The following is a 13,993-nucleotide window of genomic DNA, read 5'->3' on the forward strand; positions in this document are numbered from 1 at the left end:
ATCCGCACCTGGTGTAGCGTCGATAGGAGAAGGGAGGAAAGCAGCTCCCTGAAAGGTGCTGCTCCTCTCAATCCCCACCGATGGGAGAAGGGAGGAAAGCGGCTTCCTGAAAAGGGGCTTCTCCTCTCAATCCCCATCTGGTGTCGCGTCGATATGAGAAGGGAGGAAAGGCGCTCCCTAAAAGGGGCTGCTCCTCGCAATCTCCACCGGAGGAGAGCGGCTTCCTGAAGGGAGCTGCACCTCTCAATCCGCACCTGGTGTAGCGTCGATAGGAGAAGGGAGGAAAGCAGCTCCCTGAAAGGTGCTGCTCCTCTCAATCCCCACCGATGGGAGAAGGGAGGAAAGCGGCTTCCTGAAAAGGGGCTTCTCCTCTCAATCCCCATCTGGTGTCGCGTCGATATGAGAAGGGAGGAAAGCGGCTCCCTGAAAGGGGCTGCTCCTCGCAATCTCCACCGGAGGAGAGCGGCTCCCTGAAAGGAGCTGCACCTCTCAATCCGCACCTGGTGTAGCGTCGTGATAAGGCCAGCGATACGATTTTACCTACCTGCACCGTACCTATATGAATACACATATATATAGGCCTCTTGCTCAGAAGCTCCAGCACATTAGAGAGTCCCTGATAGGGTTAACTTATAGTTGGACCATTTCTTACCTTGGAAAACTTCTGATATGGACACTAGAAAGAATGTTTTGTCTCAAGAACTATTTCCCTCAGAGACATGTTTATCAGCGTCCAAGGCCGTTCTCAGAGGAAAGTTGCCTGTCTGTTACAGTGGGAATAATGTGAAAGTATCATTGCAGAGAATGTATTGTTCTAACCTTTTTGAATAATAATAATGAATACTAATATAGATGCCATTGCGCATGACTGAATATCTAAATCACTAGCACCGCCTCATCTATGTCTTATTAGCATTTGTTACCACCCTATATTTTATCTGTCTATAAAATGTGATCACCATAATAAAACTTGGGCCATTTTCTCCAGGCTTATAATCATGATACATTGTCTTATCTGTGTCTGTGATGTATAAGTAACGAGCTGGTAATACTGCAGGATTCCAACTCTAGATATAATTAAAAAACCATCCTTTACCTGGGTTTTTGGCTTCTCTCCATAGAGAGAGGTCAACATATAAATTTAACCTTAACATTTGGCGCCCTTGGCAGGGACTCAGCCGCTTGCAAACTAGAACGCAGACTGACGGGATGTGGTGATTTATCCGTCATCGGACGCGCAGATATAACTGGCCAGGTAAGAAAGACTTTCCTTTCTTACGTACTATCTGCGCCTCAGGGGAACGGATCTAATCAGATTCCCGTCACACCTGTGTTCTCTATATATGTTTGTAAAGCTGAGTCTATTTGTTAGACAAAGAACTCTGTAACCCAGGATAGGACAAGGTTAAAGTGCTGCATTGTCGTCGCAAACTGTGGTGTGATTGAGATAAGCTGTTGCTGTATTTATGCTGAATTAAGGAAAGGGATTGCCGAACATGATCACTTCTGCGTCCTTACGGGGAGGCTGTGATTAATTCTTAACCCTTGTAATACAGCATGGCATCGAGAACAGTTGCGAGGTCACAGACAGCAGGCACATAACTTTTGGAGTGAACGGGTTCCTGATAAGTGATATCTGTCTCGAGCAGCGGGAACAATACTTGTATTGATCCCATTATTTGTGCTTGTACTGTGGTAGAGAGCAGGTCAGAAGATCTGTGACTTACCCCCTTGCCCCCTAGGAGGAATTAGCAACGAGGGACAGTAGGTTGCTGTAGTGCGTCGCCATAGTGTGTCACTGTGACGGCTGGGCCTATAGCAAGGTTGCTGTAGTGCGTCGCCATAGTGTGTCACTGTGACGGCTGGGCCTATAGCGGCTGTGCTTGTTAAAACCTAAGGTTTAGGTTTCGTTCCCCAATACGCTACCTAGGGATTAGCTGAGCAAGGATGAGACAGTTATTCTCTAAAAAAGGGATCACCAGTCTCCACAAGAAGTTTATGTGAAGCTGATGTGAAGCTAAGGAAGATAGCGATGGGCATGTAAAGATGCAGTGCAAGATCTAGAACAGATCTTTAGGAGGCTTGATATGAAGGCAGATACATGCCTTAGCCCCACCAACCTCTGGCTCTCTGACCAACACCTGGGAAACCCCTTACACTCCTGTGCACACTTATTTTTGCCTTGTGGGTAGGTAACCAGACCTACATGTAACATGCAGGGCAAATGGGTCCTTGAAATTTCCAGGAATCTTAGGGGTTAATCGAAGTACTATCCCTAAGGGGGAATCAAGGATTAGAGTTCTAAGAGGGGAGGGTGTGGAGTAGATAGATGAGAGCCAGAGGGTCAGACAGAAGGAAAACATTTAGGATAATGGGTGGGAAGCACAGGTCCAGCTGGGTGGACATGTCATGTGCCGGTGACCAACAATATCTAGATAAGACAGAATATTGTAGTGTGTGTGGCAGACCCAAGCCACATCATTATGTTACACCATTGTACCCAGTTTATATCTGTATACAAACCCCAGATCCTGCGAAAAGCCAACCTACGTCCAATGGTGGCATATAGACCCTCTGGGTCACTGGTGCTGGCTAAGCAGCCGGTGACTGTGACTGACGGGGACAGGGGCGTAGCAAGCACCTAGAAGGCGGTCCATGTTGGGGGCGGTCTGGGGGTGGGGAAATAGCCTAACAAAAGTAACTGGCAGGAAGTGGCAGAACACCACACCAGCGTGACAGGCAGAGGTTAAACAGCTTTTTGTCTGGCTTACCTCCTGTCATGGCTGATGACAATGTCCTGGCCCGTCTCCAGGAACGGATTCGGCTGGAAGGGGTTGCATGGCTTGCTCCCCTGGTCAGCTCAGTCTCCCTGCCTGCTGACCCGACGGTTCCCCAATCCACACGGCCGCAACGGACGGCCCGCGCTCCCGCCCGACTGAGTCCGTCTCCCCCGGCTGGTGGGAGACGCAGCACAGGTAAAAAGGCTGCAAAGTCCAGGAAGGCCCCTTTGCAAGGTCCCCCTGAGCAGGGGCATAGGAGAGTGTCCATGGCGGTGCGTGCCTCTGCAGCCAGGGGAGCCCGCCTTGCTCAGAGTGAGGGAACAGCAGCTGCAGCTGCCTCAGGGCAGTGTGTGTCGGCTTCTCCATTAGATTCAGGGATCACAGCGGCTGCTGCTTCCTCCCATTCCACCAGTGCCCCCTCTGCCTGCCCTCCGGTTCCCTCTGTTCTTCCCACGGCTGTGGGGATCCCCCCTCCTGCTCCCTCTCCTCCCCCTCCTCCTCCAGGTCGGCTGGCTAGGTGGTTTGGCCGTGTGCCAAAACCTAGCTCAGCTCCCGTGCCTCCCGTCCCTTGCACTGCAGCGCCACCTGCTGGTTCCCCAGCAGGAACTGCAGGACAGGATAGCTCCAGCAGTGAATTCTTTGATGTAGAGCCCTATTCTCCCCCTGATGAGGCTCTATCAATTAGAGCTTCTACTGCCTCTGTCAGCAGGTCGCAGAGTAGGGAGCGCAGGCATAGCAGAAGGGATAGACATGCCACCCGCAGCTCCTCCTCCTCTTCTTCAGCTGAGTCCTATAAATCTGCCGGCCGTAAGCGGCGCAGGCGCACTTCCCACGCTTCTGGATCCCACCGTCCCAGGTCAGCGTGCAGGGAACATGAAGAAAGTAGGCGCCACAAGAGGCGCTACCGCAGGTCACCAAGACACAGGCGTTACTCACCTTCCTCTGTTTCATCGTCTGGAGAGTCCAGAGTGCGACACAGTTCTCATCGCAGGGTCAGAAGCCGTGGGTCATCAAGGCGGAGTAGCAGGGAGTCCCGGCTTGAGCGATCTTCTCATACAGGATCCATGCTCGCCCCCCCCACCTCATCGGCTCCGCAGCCTTCTGTCTCCAACCCTGGTTCTGCACCTCTGCGTGTCTCCGAAGGTGAGTTGGCTTGCCTTCGGGCATGGTCTCATACACCACAGGTGGTTACTAGTGGGGAAAGTGAAGTGGTTTCCATGTTGCGTACAGTGTGGATAAGGTGTCAAAAAATCAAGCGGCTTCTGTAGGAGCTTGCTTACATTCCCCAGCGGCGGAGTCTTCGCCGGCTGCGATGGCAACATCAGCGGGTTTGATGTTAAAGATTCACATTTTTGTGGGGTGGCCCCCTTGGGGACACATCTATCTAACGAAGTTAAGGAAAAAATTATTGCTAATGAATATGTAGACATATGGTCTTTGATATCGGTCGACCATTTAACAGTAGACAAAGAAAAGCGTTTTGACAAATCTGAGGATAAGAAGGCCAAAGTGGCCAAGACTTTTTCTAACTGGCTTCAGGCCTTCACTACGATGTCCGGTATTCTGACATCTAGATACCCTACCAAGGCTGTCGAGCTTTTCGTTTACATGGACACTATTCATACCGCCTATAAATTGCACGGTGGATCTGCATGGTGGCGGTACGACGAGGAGTTCAGAAGGCGATTGGCTCTGCAGCCCGAGGTCGGATGGGCTACAAAGGCGACCGACGTATGGATCCAATTGATGATGTCGCAGCAGAGGCCCCCCTTTCAGTCATTGGCTGCTTCGAGCGGAACCCCCTCAGGGGCAGCCAATAAGCGTTCTGGGGCCTGTTGGTTATTCAATGAGGGCCACTGCAGGTTCTTCGCCTCGTGTCGTTTTAAACACGAGTGCTCCATCTGCGGAGGTGCTCATTCTGCAATCCGATGTTTCAAACGAGGTAAGACGGCAGTTACAAAACCTAGCAGCGGTGGGAAACCCGAGGACGCCAGTGAGCGTGGTAAAGATGCGCCCCTGGCTAGAGCAATACCCCAGGAGTCAGGAGGCAGAGCTCCTCATTAATGGATTTTCAGAGGGTTTTTACATACCGCATGTTCAGAATTCTAGTTTGAGTTTTGTTACTAACTTACGTTCGGTTAATGAGAATCTTGAGGTGGCACAGGACAAGCTGGATAAGGAGGTGGCTATGGGTCGCATGGCTGGCCCCTTTTTGGAGCCTCCCATGGACAATTTGCGTTTTTCGCCTTTGGGCTTGGTCCCAAAGAAGGAGCCAGGCAAATTCAGATTGATCCAGCACTTGTCCTTTCCACCTGGGGAGTCTGTTAATGATGGTATTAGCCGGGAGGAGGCGGCGGTTACTTATGTCTCCTTCGACAGGGCGTTGCGTTTGGTGGAGCAGGTTGGCCCCGGAGCCCTTTTGGGTAAGTCTGACATAGAGTCTGCCTTCCGCCTTCTCCCGGTTCGTGAGGATTGTTTTCATCTGCTCGGTTGTCATTTGAATGGGCAGATTTACGTCGACATGTGCCTGCCGATGGGTTGCTCGATCTCGTGCAGGTATTTCGAGATTTTCTCCTCCTTTTTGGAATGGGTAGTTAAGCACGAATCGGGCATCTCGTCGGTGTTGCATTATCTCGACGACTTTTTGTTTGTTGGTTCGGCCGGCACGGAAGCTTGTCAACAGGCCATGGATACTTTTAGGTTTTTCATGGATAAGTTTGGGGTTCCTGTTGCTGAGGGAAAAACAGAAGGCCCAACAACATGTTTATCCTTCCTGGGCGTTCAAATTGATACGCAACGTATGGTGGTGGGTTTGCCACCGGAAAAGTTAGCAAGATTACTGTCGACCATAGACGAATGCCTCTTAGCCAAAAAGGTCAGGCTGCGCCAGTTGCAGTCATTGTTGGGCCTTCTGGTTTTTGCCTGCAGGATAATGCCAATGGGGCGAGTTTTCTCTCGCCGCCTGTACATGGCCACGGCTGGCGGACGCCAACCGTCACATTACATAAGACTGACGGCTTCCCTGAAGGCCGATTTGAGAACCTGGCGCTCCTTTCTACAGGAGTACGATGGTATTTCGTGCTTCAGGGAAAAGGAGTTGGATAACAGAGACCTGCAACTATACACGGATGCGGCAGGTAGCCATGGTTTTGGCGCAATTTTTGAGGACCAATGGTCCGCCGAGCCATGGCCGCATTCGTGGGAGTCTGAAGGTTTTACAAAAAACTTAACCCTACTAGAATTGTTTCCGATACTTGTCGCGTTGGAGTTATGGGCTGTACGAATGGCAAATAGGAGGATTCGTTTTTGGACGGATAACTTGAGTGTCGTGTATGCTATTAATAATTTGACATCAACGTCCTTACCAGTCTTGGCATTGTTGCGTCACTTGGTTTTGAGATGTTTGCAATATAACATAGTCTTTAGGGCTAAGCACGTCCCAGGTGAGAATAATTCTATGGCTGATTCTCTTTCCCGTTTTCAGTGGAGTCGTTTCAGGGAGCTGCATCCTCGGGCACAACGGGAAGGAGCGCCATGCCCAGTTTTTCTTTGGGAGCTGGTGAACACCTGAGGCCATTGCTGGAATCATCCTTATCAGACGCTACGTGGTCTAGTCACGGTAAGGCATGGGAGGAGTGGTTGGCATGCGCAGCAGGGTTGGATTGGTCGCATCCCATGGTTTGTAAACAGGTTACGTGGACTTACTTAACAAACCTTAGAAGGGCAGGGGTATCCGCCATGGTGGCAAGAAAACGTCTGTCTGGGGTTTCGTTCATGCTTAGACTCTGGGGTCTCGCAGATTCCACTAAGGATCTTGCAGTAAAATTAGTTTTGCGGGGATGGAAGAAAGAAGTGGTTCACAGGGACAAGCGTAGACCCATTTCCTTTTCTTTGTTGCAGCAATTAATAGTTAGTTTGCGAGAGTTGTGTTCTTCCCCCTATGAAGTAGTCGTTTTTCAGGCAGCATTTAGTTTAGCTTTCTTTGGGGCCCTGCGGGTTAGCGAATTAGTAGCCTTATCAAAGACTAAGCCGTCAGGGCTCCGCCTGCCTGATGTAGTTATCCTCCCCAATTCCATTAAGATCTTCATTAGAAAATCCAAGACAGATATATACGCTGCAGGGGCTTGGTTAGCTGTCAATCGTTTAAGTGGGGATTACTGCCCGGTACACCTAGTGGAAGAATATGTAAAAATTCGGCCAGCCCAGCCAGAGACCACACTTCCCCAGTTTTTGGTTCACGAAGATGGTTCCGCAGTAACGAAGTACCAATTTGAATCTTTGTTTAAAAAATGTTTGGTAGCTGTTGGGGCTGATCCGAAGGAGTACGGCACGCATTCCTTTAGAATAGGTGCGGCCACGGTAGCGGATGCACTAGGCATGTCTGGGGAGTCAGTTAGACGCTTGGGGAGGTGGGCCTCTGACTGCTACAAACGTTATGTAAGGCCGAATTTGTTATCTTACTGATTGCATGTTTTGTATTTCAGGTCAACGCCGTCCTGCTGTCTGGTTGATCGGGCATTCCTTCATACACAGGGCTGCTCAGCGGGCCTCTTGCCGCCCTGGCGGCTTAAGTTTAGGTTTTTCACAGGCCGATGTCTCCTGGAGGGGTGTGGGAGGCTTACGCTGGCTCAGAGTTTTATCAGAGGTCATTGCCATCAGCAAACAGGTCCATGGTCCTGCCGTGCTAGTAATTCATGCGGGTGGCAATGACCTTTGTTCTGTACGTTTGGCTGAGCTGATTTCTGTGATTAGATCAGATTTAATCAGAATGTCCGACTTCTTTAGTGATTCGATTATAGTCTGGTCGGAGATAGTGCCCCGAGTTGTATGGAACGGTGCCAGGAACCCCGGGGCTATTGAGAGGGCACGGCGCATCTTGAATACTCGAATCTCAAGATTCGTCAGGACTAGAGGGGGTATTGCGATACGCCATCGCCAGCTAGAAGGTGACAACAGGCGCCTGATGTTGCAAGATGGCGTACATCTTAATGATATCGGTCTGGATATTTTCCTTTCGGGTCTTCAGGATGCCATTGAAAGGGCCCTATTTACTCTGGTTAGTGGGGGTAGGTGTGCAGTGTAGGGGTACACAGCCCACCTATGGCGCTGGGGGGGACCTTGCAGAGGAGGAAGGAGAAGCATCGGCGAGGCACCCGGCAGAACAACTAAGACATGCCCACCGCCGGAGCGGTGGCCTGGCATTCCGGTGTCCTCGCCAGGAAGGCGACAGCGCAAGGTCCTATCCTCACAGTATAAAAATATATGTTAAAAGTTTAAAATAGTTCTAAGAAAATTAAAAAAAGCTGTGGCCTACCCCTACGCATTTATAAAGAACAAAAAGTTGTCAGTGTGTAATTAAGTAGCATAAGTTGGGTTTATTGCATTTCAGAGGCAAGATAGCCAAGGTGCAATGGGATGCCGGCAGTCTGGGTCACTGGTGCTGGCTAAGCAGCCGGTGACTGTGACTGACGGGGACAGGGGCGTAGCAAGCACCTAGAAGGCGGTCCATGTTGGGGGCGGTCTGGGGGTGGGGAAATAGCCTAACAAAAGTAACTGGCAGGAAGTGGCAGAACACCACACCAGCGTGACAGGCAGAGGTTAAACAGCTTTCCCACCCACCCTCCCTAATGTTTTTTTCTGTGAAAGAAGTTTATTTGTTTGTATGTGTTTATTGACTGTTTAATACTGTTGTCACAGCTTGGCGCTGGGGGGGACCTTGCAGAGGAGGAAGGAGAAGCATCGGCGAGGCACCCGGCAGAACAACTAAGACATGCCCACCGCCGGAGCGGTGGCCTGGCATTCCGGTGTCCTCGCCAGGAAGGCGACAGCGCAAGGTCCTATCCTCACAGTATAAAAATATATGTTAAAAGTTTAAAATAGTTCTAAGAAAATTAAAAAAAGCTGTGGCCTACCCCTACGCATTTATAAAGAACAAAAAGTTGTCAGTGTGTAATTAAGTAGCATAAGTTGGGTTTATTGCATTTCAGAGGCAAGATAGCCAAGGTGCAATGGGATGCCGGCAGTCTGTTCTGCAGGAATCTTCCCCTTGGTCGGCTGTTGAAGTAGTTACTTTGATTTAAAGTGCCCCTTACCTGATAGTAAGACCAATGCCTTTGTGGAGGTGGGCAGCCTAACCTCAAATAGTGTATATTGCCATGTAAGTGTCTGAGTACAAAGCCACGTACTCAGACAAGGAGAACAGTCCAGCTCATTGCTAGATACAGTACTGAGAGAGCTGAAGAGGTTAATTAATGCTGCGTAGTGAAGCAGCATACAAAGTACATAATGTGTGTTATTTGTTATGTTTTGTACAAGGCCATCAACCAGCTCTGAGGGCTGCAGATCACATGCAAGCAGCATTAGAAAAAAAAAAAAAAAAGAATCAGAGCTGTTAGTGTAATGTAATGTACGCTCCTACATTATACTGTATTTCAGCCAGTCTTACTAAGCTGGTGTTCCCCTTTAGAAGTATGTTACGTGTTAAAAAAATGTTGATCATTTTCTGTTGTCCCGACCGTGGAACATTTGCTTATTTGTGTACGCCACTTTTCTGTAATCAGCCCTCAAAGATGGCGACGGAAAGCCAAACACTCCCCATATCATCCACGTCTCCATTATAATTGTGACGTCTCAAAACCATGCCCTAAGCCAACACCCTTATATCCGGTTATCTAGTCCGGTGGCCATTTTAACTCCTGGCATTTCTGTCCTCCGCCCATACTGCTTAGTGTCACTGAGGGGGCGGGCACAGGACTCTCCGATAGAGTCTAACAACTGTTTTGCACATTTATTAATGAATATTATTACCTGATGGTGAAGAAAGTTAGACAAAGGTTTGTTGGAGGGAAAAGCAATGAGACTGTTTGAAGGAGCTGGGTCTATTAGACCTATTAGTGTATAAGATTGTTATACGGAAGTGTCAGTAGGAGTCAGAGAGAAAAAGTACGTTTTATTAGGAATGTCAAGAGAAAAGTGATAATTGGTAAAGATCAAACGCAGAATTTTGTGCACTTATTAAGAACCCAATGGTATAAGGAGCCTGTAGTAACTTATTACTGTAACTTACACATTTATTTAAAAAGTATATATATGTATCCCAATATATATTGTAAGCAGATTTTCTTTAAGTGTGTGTCCCCAACGTATGATATTTCAAAGAAGAAGTAGTTTACTACAGTAAAATATATATATTTCTATGTAACTTTATTTAACAAGTGTTTATATATATATATGTGTATATATGTGTACACATCTATCCTAATAAGTTCTACGCAAATTGGTTTTTTTCCTACTAAGTTATAAGTATGTGTGCCACTGTCCAAGGTTACAGTCTGGTGCATAAGAGCACAGCGCTGATATCTTCTGTAACTTCAAGGATGTTAGAAAAAAAATAAAATAAAAACTTCCAAGAAGTTTTAACTCTTGTATCTATGATTTTACTGCTCACTGCTCAAGGTTAGAAGTGAAGCTCAGAGCGTTCTGCTTACTGATAAGAGCAGCGGATTGAAGGAATATTCATTTCAGTGGATTTATTTAATTTTTTTTTTATCAAAAGAAGGTTAATATGGGACGAGTGTACAATGTTTAATTATTTTTTTAATGTTTTTATTTTTAGGGTTAACAGTTTTGTGATGATTATAGCAAACTTAGCTCATGAATATATATGTACTTTTATCCCTAGTAAAAACCAAACCCATGTCCATGGCTCCAGTCTGCACGCCTTATGCCCTCCCAATATATATATATATCTTGTGCTAAGTGCATTGAATCCAGCATCTCTGTTGCCTATTGATGTAGATTCAAATGGGGGAGGGGATAGAGGTGAATGGAAATGGGAGCAGCCCATTTTGATGGAGTAGCCAATTTTGATGTTTTAAATTTTTTTTAAACACCGTACAAATTTTTTATTTTTGAATAAGGATGTTTTTGTTACTTATTGTGTTTGATATTTTAAATTGTGAAAGATGAAAATGTAATTGAAAGCCCAAATATTAATGAAAGTTTAAAAGTTTTCATTGTAGATTATCTCAGACTTTTCAAAGATGGATGACACAAGACGCAAGGATATATGGTGACCGCCATGCAGAGTGACGTTCCACTGCAGAAACCGCTCCTGCTATAAGCTGGAGGTGAGGACAATCACTGAGACATGTAGGATGGTTGAAGGTAACTGTGCAGATGTCTATATGAAGCCCACCATTATGGGTTAATTGGCAAATTAGAGATTTGTTTGGTCCCTGGGCTTACCAAAAAGCTGCCATAGAGCGGCTGACGCAACGTTCACGCAGACAAACCCTGATGCCAAAAAGGGTGATGGATGATGGATAAAGCTGGTGATGCGGTGGTTTCTGTGCTCTTCCCAAGGTAACAGCGTACAAAGCGTACAAGGGAATGGGGAGATGTTTCCAGTCTCTTCCTGAGGTAACCGTACATAGTGTACAGGTGGAGGGGGAGATGTGTCCAGTCTCTTCCTGAGGTAACCGTACATAGTGTACAGGTGGAGGGGGAGATGTGTCCAGTCTCTTCCTGAGGTAACCGTACATAGTGTACAGGTGGAGGAGGAGATGTGGATCTGTTTGTTTTTAAGTCTTTTCCAGAGACAATCAGCAACAAGCTGTGAGACCAGCGGATGGAGAAGAGGTACTGGGTAAAGATGGCATCCAATAACTATTTGCTGACAGCCTTGTATCCCACTGTAAGTTATCTGACAAAACCAGCAGAAGGAAGCCATGTGTAATGTGGTGTAGTATCCTCACATTGGGCGGCCCAGGGGACAACAAATATAGCAAAGAGGGTTGTGTAGGGCTGTATTATCTACACCTGTCATAACCTACTGTAAGTAACACCGTAAAGTGCCTGTCTGCATAGTCTGTCATCTTCCTGCCTGTTTTAGGGAATGTAAGTGGACGTCATCCACCTGCCACAGGTGGCCTATATAGGTATGTCCTTGTCTGTATTGGTGTCTTCTTTACAGGTCAAGCCAAAACTATGGGAGACGACAAAGCCAATGTCTGAGGTGATACTAGTGGCCTTAAAAGAAGCGATATAACTGAGGCCAAGAGTCCAAGTGTCTGTAAAGAGGCCTGTCAGTCAAAAGATGGGTTTAAGGATAAAGGATCCATACCAATGCTACTATTACAAAAAGGATCATATGATATATATTATTCTCATAAAAAGGCTTTGAAACCTTAGGTGATGTATCGTTTACACTTTGCTGTTATTTCTATGGTGGTTATCTTATGTGTAATATATGATGATCTCAGTCAGACAAGAGACAATTCAGTAGGATCCAAATATTATATCGGTAATAAGCGCCCAGTCACTTCATATTATTGGTGTATGTATAATACTATATGATTATGTACAGGAAGAGATGTGACCATGCGACCAGTCATTAGTCCTGTGTGATCTAATCATAAAGACGTTTTCTAGGTACAAAATGAAGTAAAAAGACTAAAAAGAAGTGGAAATTTTTAGAATCCGGTACTGAAGATTGTGAATTCACTAATTGGTTATTATAAGTGAATCTAGAGGTTACATAGTAGGTCACATTGTGGAGATTTTATTGCATTCACCTGTTATGCTGTTTTTGGTTTATGTGTCAATCAACTTTTTATTTTTGCTTTTGCCATGAGATAAGATTTGTTCACATCTAAACTTTTTATTTTCAGAAACTTTTTAAAGTTAGTTTTTGTGACTTTCCAATACCCACATGATACCAAAGTGGTAGAGTCCTTGTGATAGAGTCACATCTGTTATATACAGTGAAGAACTTATTGTCTGATCACTCAGTGTCACAGGGAGACGTAGGAGTGACAGGAGACTAGTTAGGTTCGGGACGGAGGATTGTCTTACCTTTAAAGCAGTCCTACGGTAAAGGGACCTAGAGAAGGGGGCTACATCTGTAGTCAAGATTAGGGACAAATCTTAGGGACAGGAGTGATGAGACAATAAGGTTTGGTTATTTTGATAAAATCCGGAGAGGTATTTGTCATATATATATGATTGTTTGAGTATTGATAATAAGCTTTTATTTGTTTTGTTGTAACTAAGCTGTATATTGATGTATACTATACAGACTCGCCCATTGTTTAGTATTTTCTTTCGGTTATTGCAGATCTTACTACCACATCTGCTGTAAGTTTGTTCCGCCATCTATAACTTTCAATAAAACGTATAGTACTATTTTTGTCTATCCTATGGTGATGCCCATAAACTAATGGGAGTCCTTCAGGGTCTCTTCCAAGTGGTCTTATGCATAATACTGATCTGTTTTTCAGTAAAAGTGTTCATGTGTATTTTCTCTCGTGTAAAACCTCGACAAACAGGAAGAAGCTTCACCCTCATATAAGAGACTAACGTTACTATGCTTTCTTTCTCTTATCGGTTCTCTTGAATCTGTGCCGCCTGGACATTTCTGGAGGTTGGATGCTGTACTAGTACTTGGAGGATGTTTTCACCTGTGGTCCCTTGATCAACCTGCGACTGAGGGTAGAGTCCTTAAAACCTCCAGCTACGACCCAACCACCAGTGATGAACCATATCCATGCTCCACGGATGTCAAATGGGGGAATGATAAGGCCAGCGATACGATTTTACCTACCTGCACCGTACCTATATGAATACACATATATATAGGCCTCTTGCTCAGAAGCTCCAGCACATTAGAGAGTCCCTGATAGGGTTAACTTATAGTTGGACCATTTCTTACCTTGGAAAACTTCTGATATGGACACTAGAAAGAATGTTTTGTCTCAAGAACTATTTCCCTCAGAGACATGTTTATCAGCGTCCAAGGCCGTTCTCAGAGGAAAGTTGCCTGTCTGTTACAGTGGGAATAATGTGAAAGTATCATTGCAGAGAATGTATTGTTCTAACCTTTTTGAATAATAATAATGAATACTAATATAGATGCCATTGCGCATGACTGAATATCTAAATCACTAGCACCGCCTCATCTATGTCTTATTAGCATTTGTTACCACCCTATATTTTATCTGTCTATAAAATGTGATCACCATAATAAAACTTGGGCCATTTTCTCCAGGCTTATAATCATGATACATTGTCTTATCTGTGTCTGTGATGTATAAGTAACGAGCTGGTAATACTGCAGGATTCCAACTCTAGATATAATTAAAAAACCATCCTTTACCTGGGTTTTTGGCTTCTCTCCATAGAGAGAGGTCAACATATAAATTTAACCTTAACTC

At 46.0% G+C, this 13,993-nt stretch overlaps 1 protein-coding gene across 2 annotated transcripts; it reads left to right on the plus strand.

Annotated features, from left to right (window-relative positions):
• Positions 1–2,678: 2,678 nt before the first annotated feature.
• Positions 2,679–13,841, plus strand: LOC138777147 (serine/arginine repetitive matrix protein 1-like). Of its 2 annotated transcripts, XM_069956253.1 has the most exons (3): positions 2,679–3,923; positions 6,265–6,399; positions 7,265–13,841. In XM_069956253.1, the coding sequence occupies exons 1-3, from the start codon at positions 2,780–2,782 to the stop codon at positions 7,861–7,863; spliced, it is 1,878 nt and encodes a 625-aa protein (XP_069812354.1). In that variant the 5' UTR covers positions 2,679–2,779; the 3' UTR covers positions 7,864–13,841. The 2 variants fall into 2 exon arrangements, with proteins under 2 accessions (XP_069812354.1, XP_069812353.1); XM_069956252.1 differs by having other exon boundaries at positions 6,265–7,358.
• Positions 13,842–13,993: the final 152 nt, after the last annotated feature.

The sequence above is a fragment of the Dendropsophus ebraccatus genome, unplaced genomic scaffold (assembly GCF_027789765.1).
Source record: "Dendropsophus ebraccatus isolate aDenEbr1 unplaced genomic scaffold, aDenEbr1.pat pat_scaffold_525_ctg1, whole genome shotgun sequence".
NCBI lineage: Eukaryota > Metazoa > Chordata > Amphibia > Anura > Hylidae > Dendropsophus > Dendropsophus ebraccatus.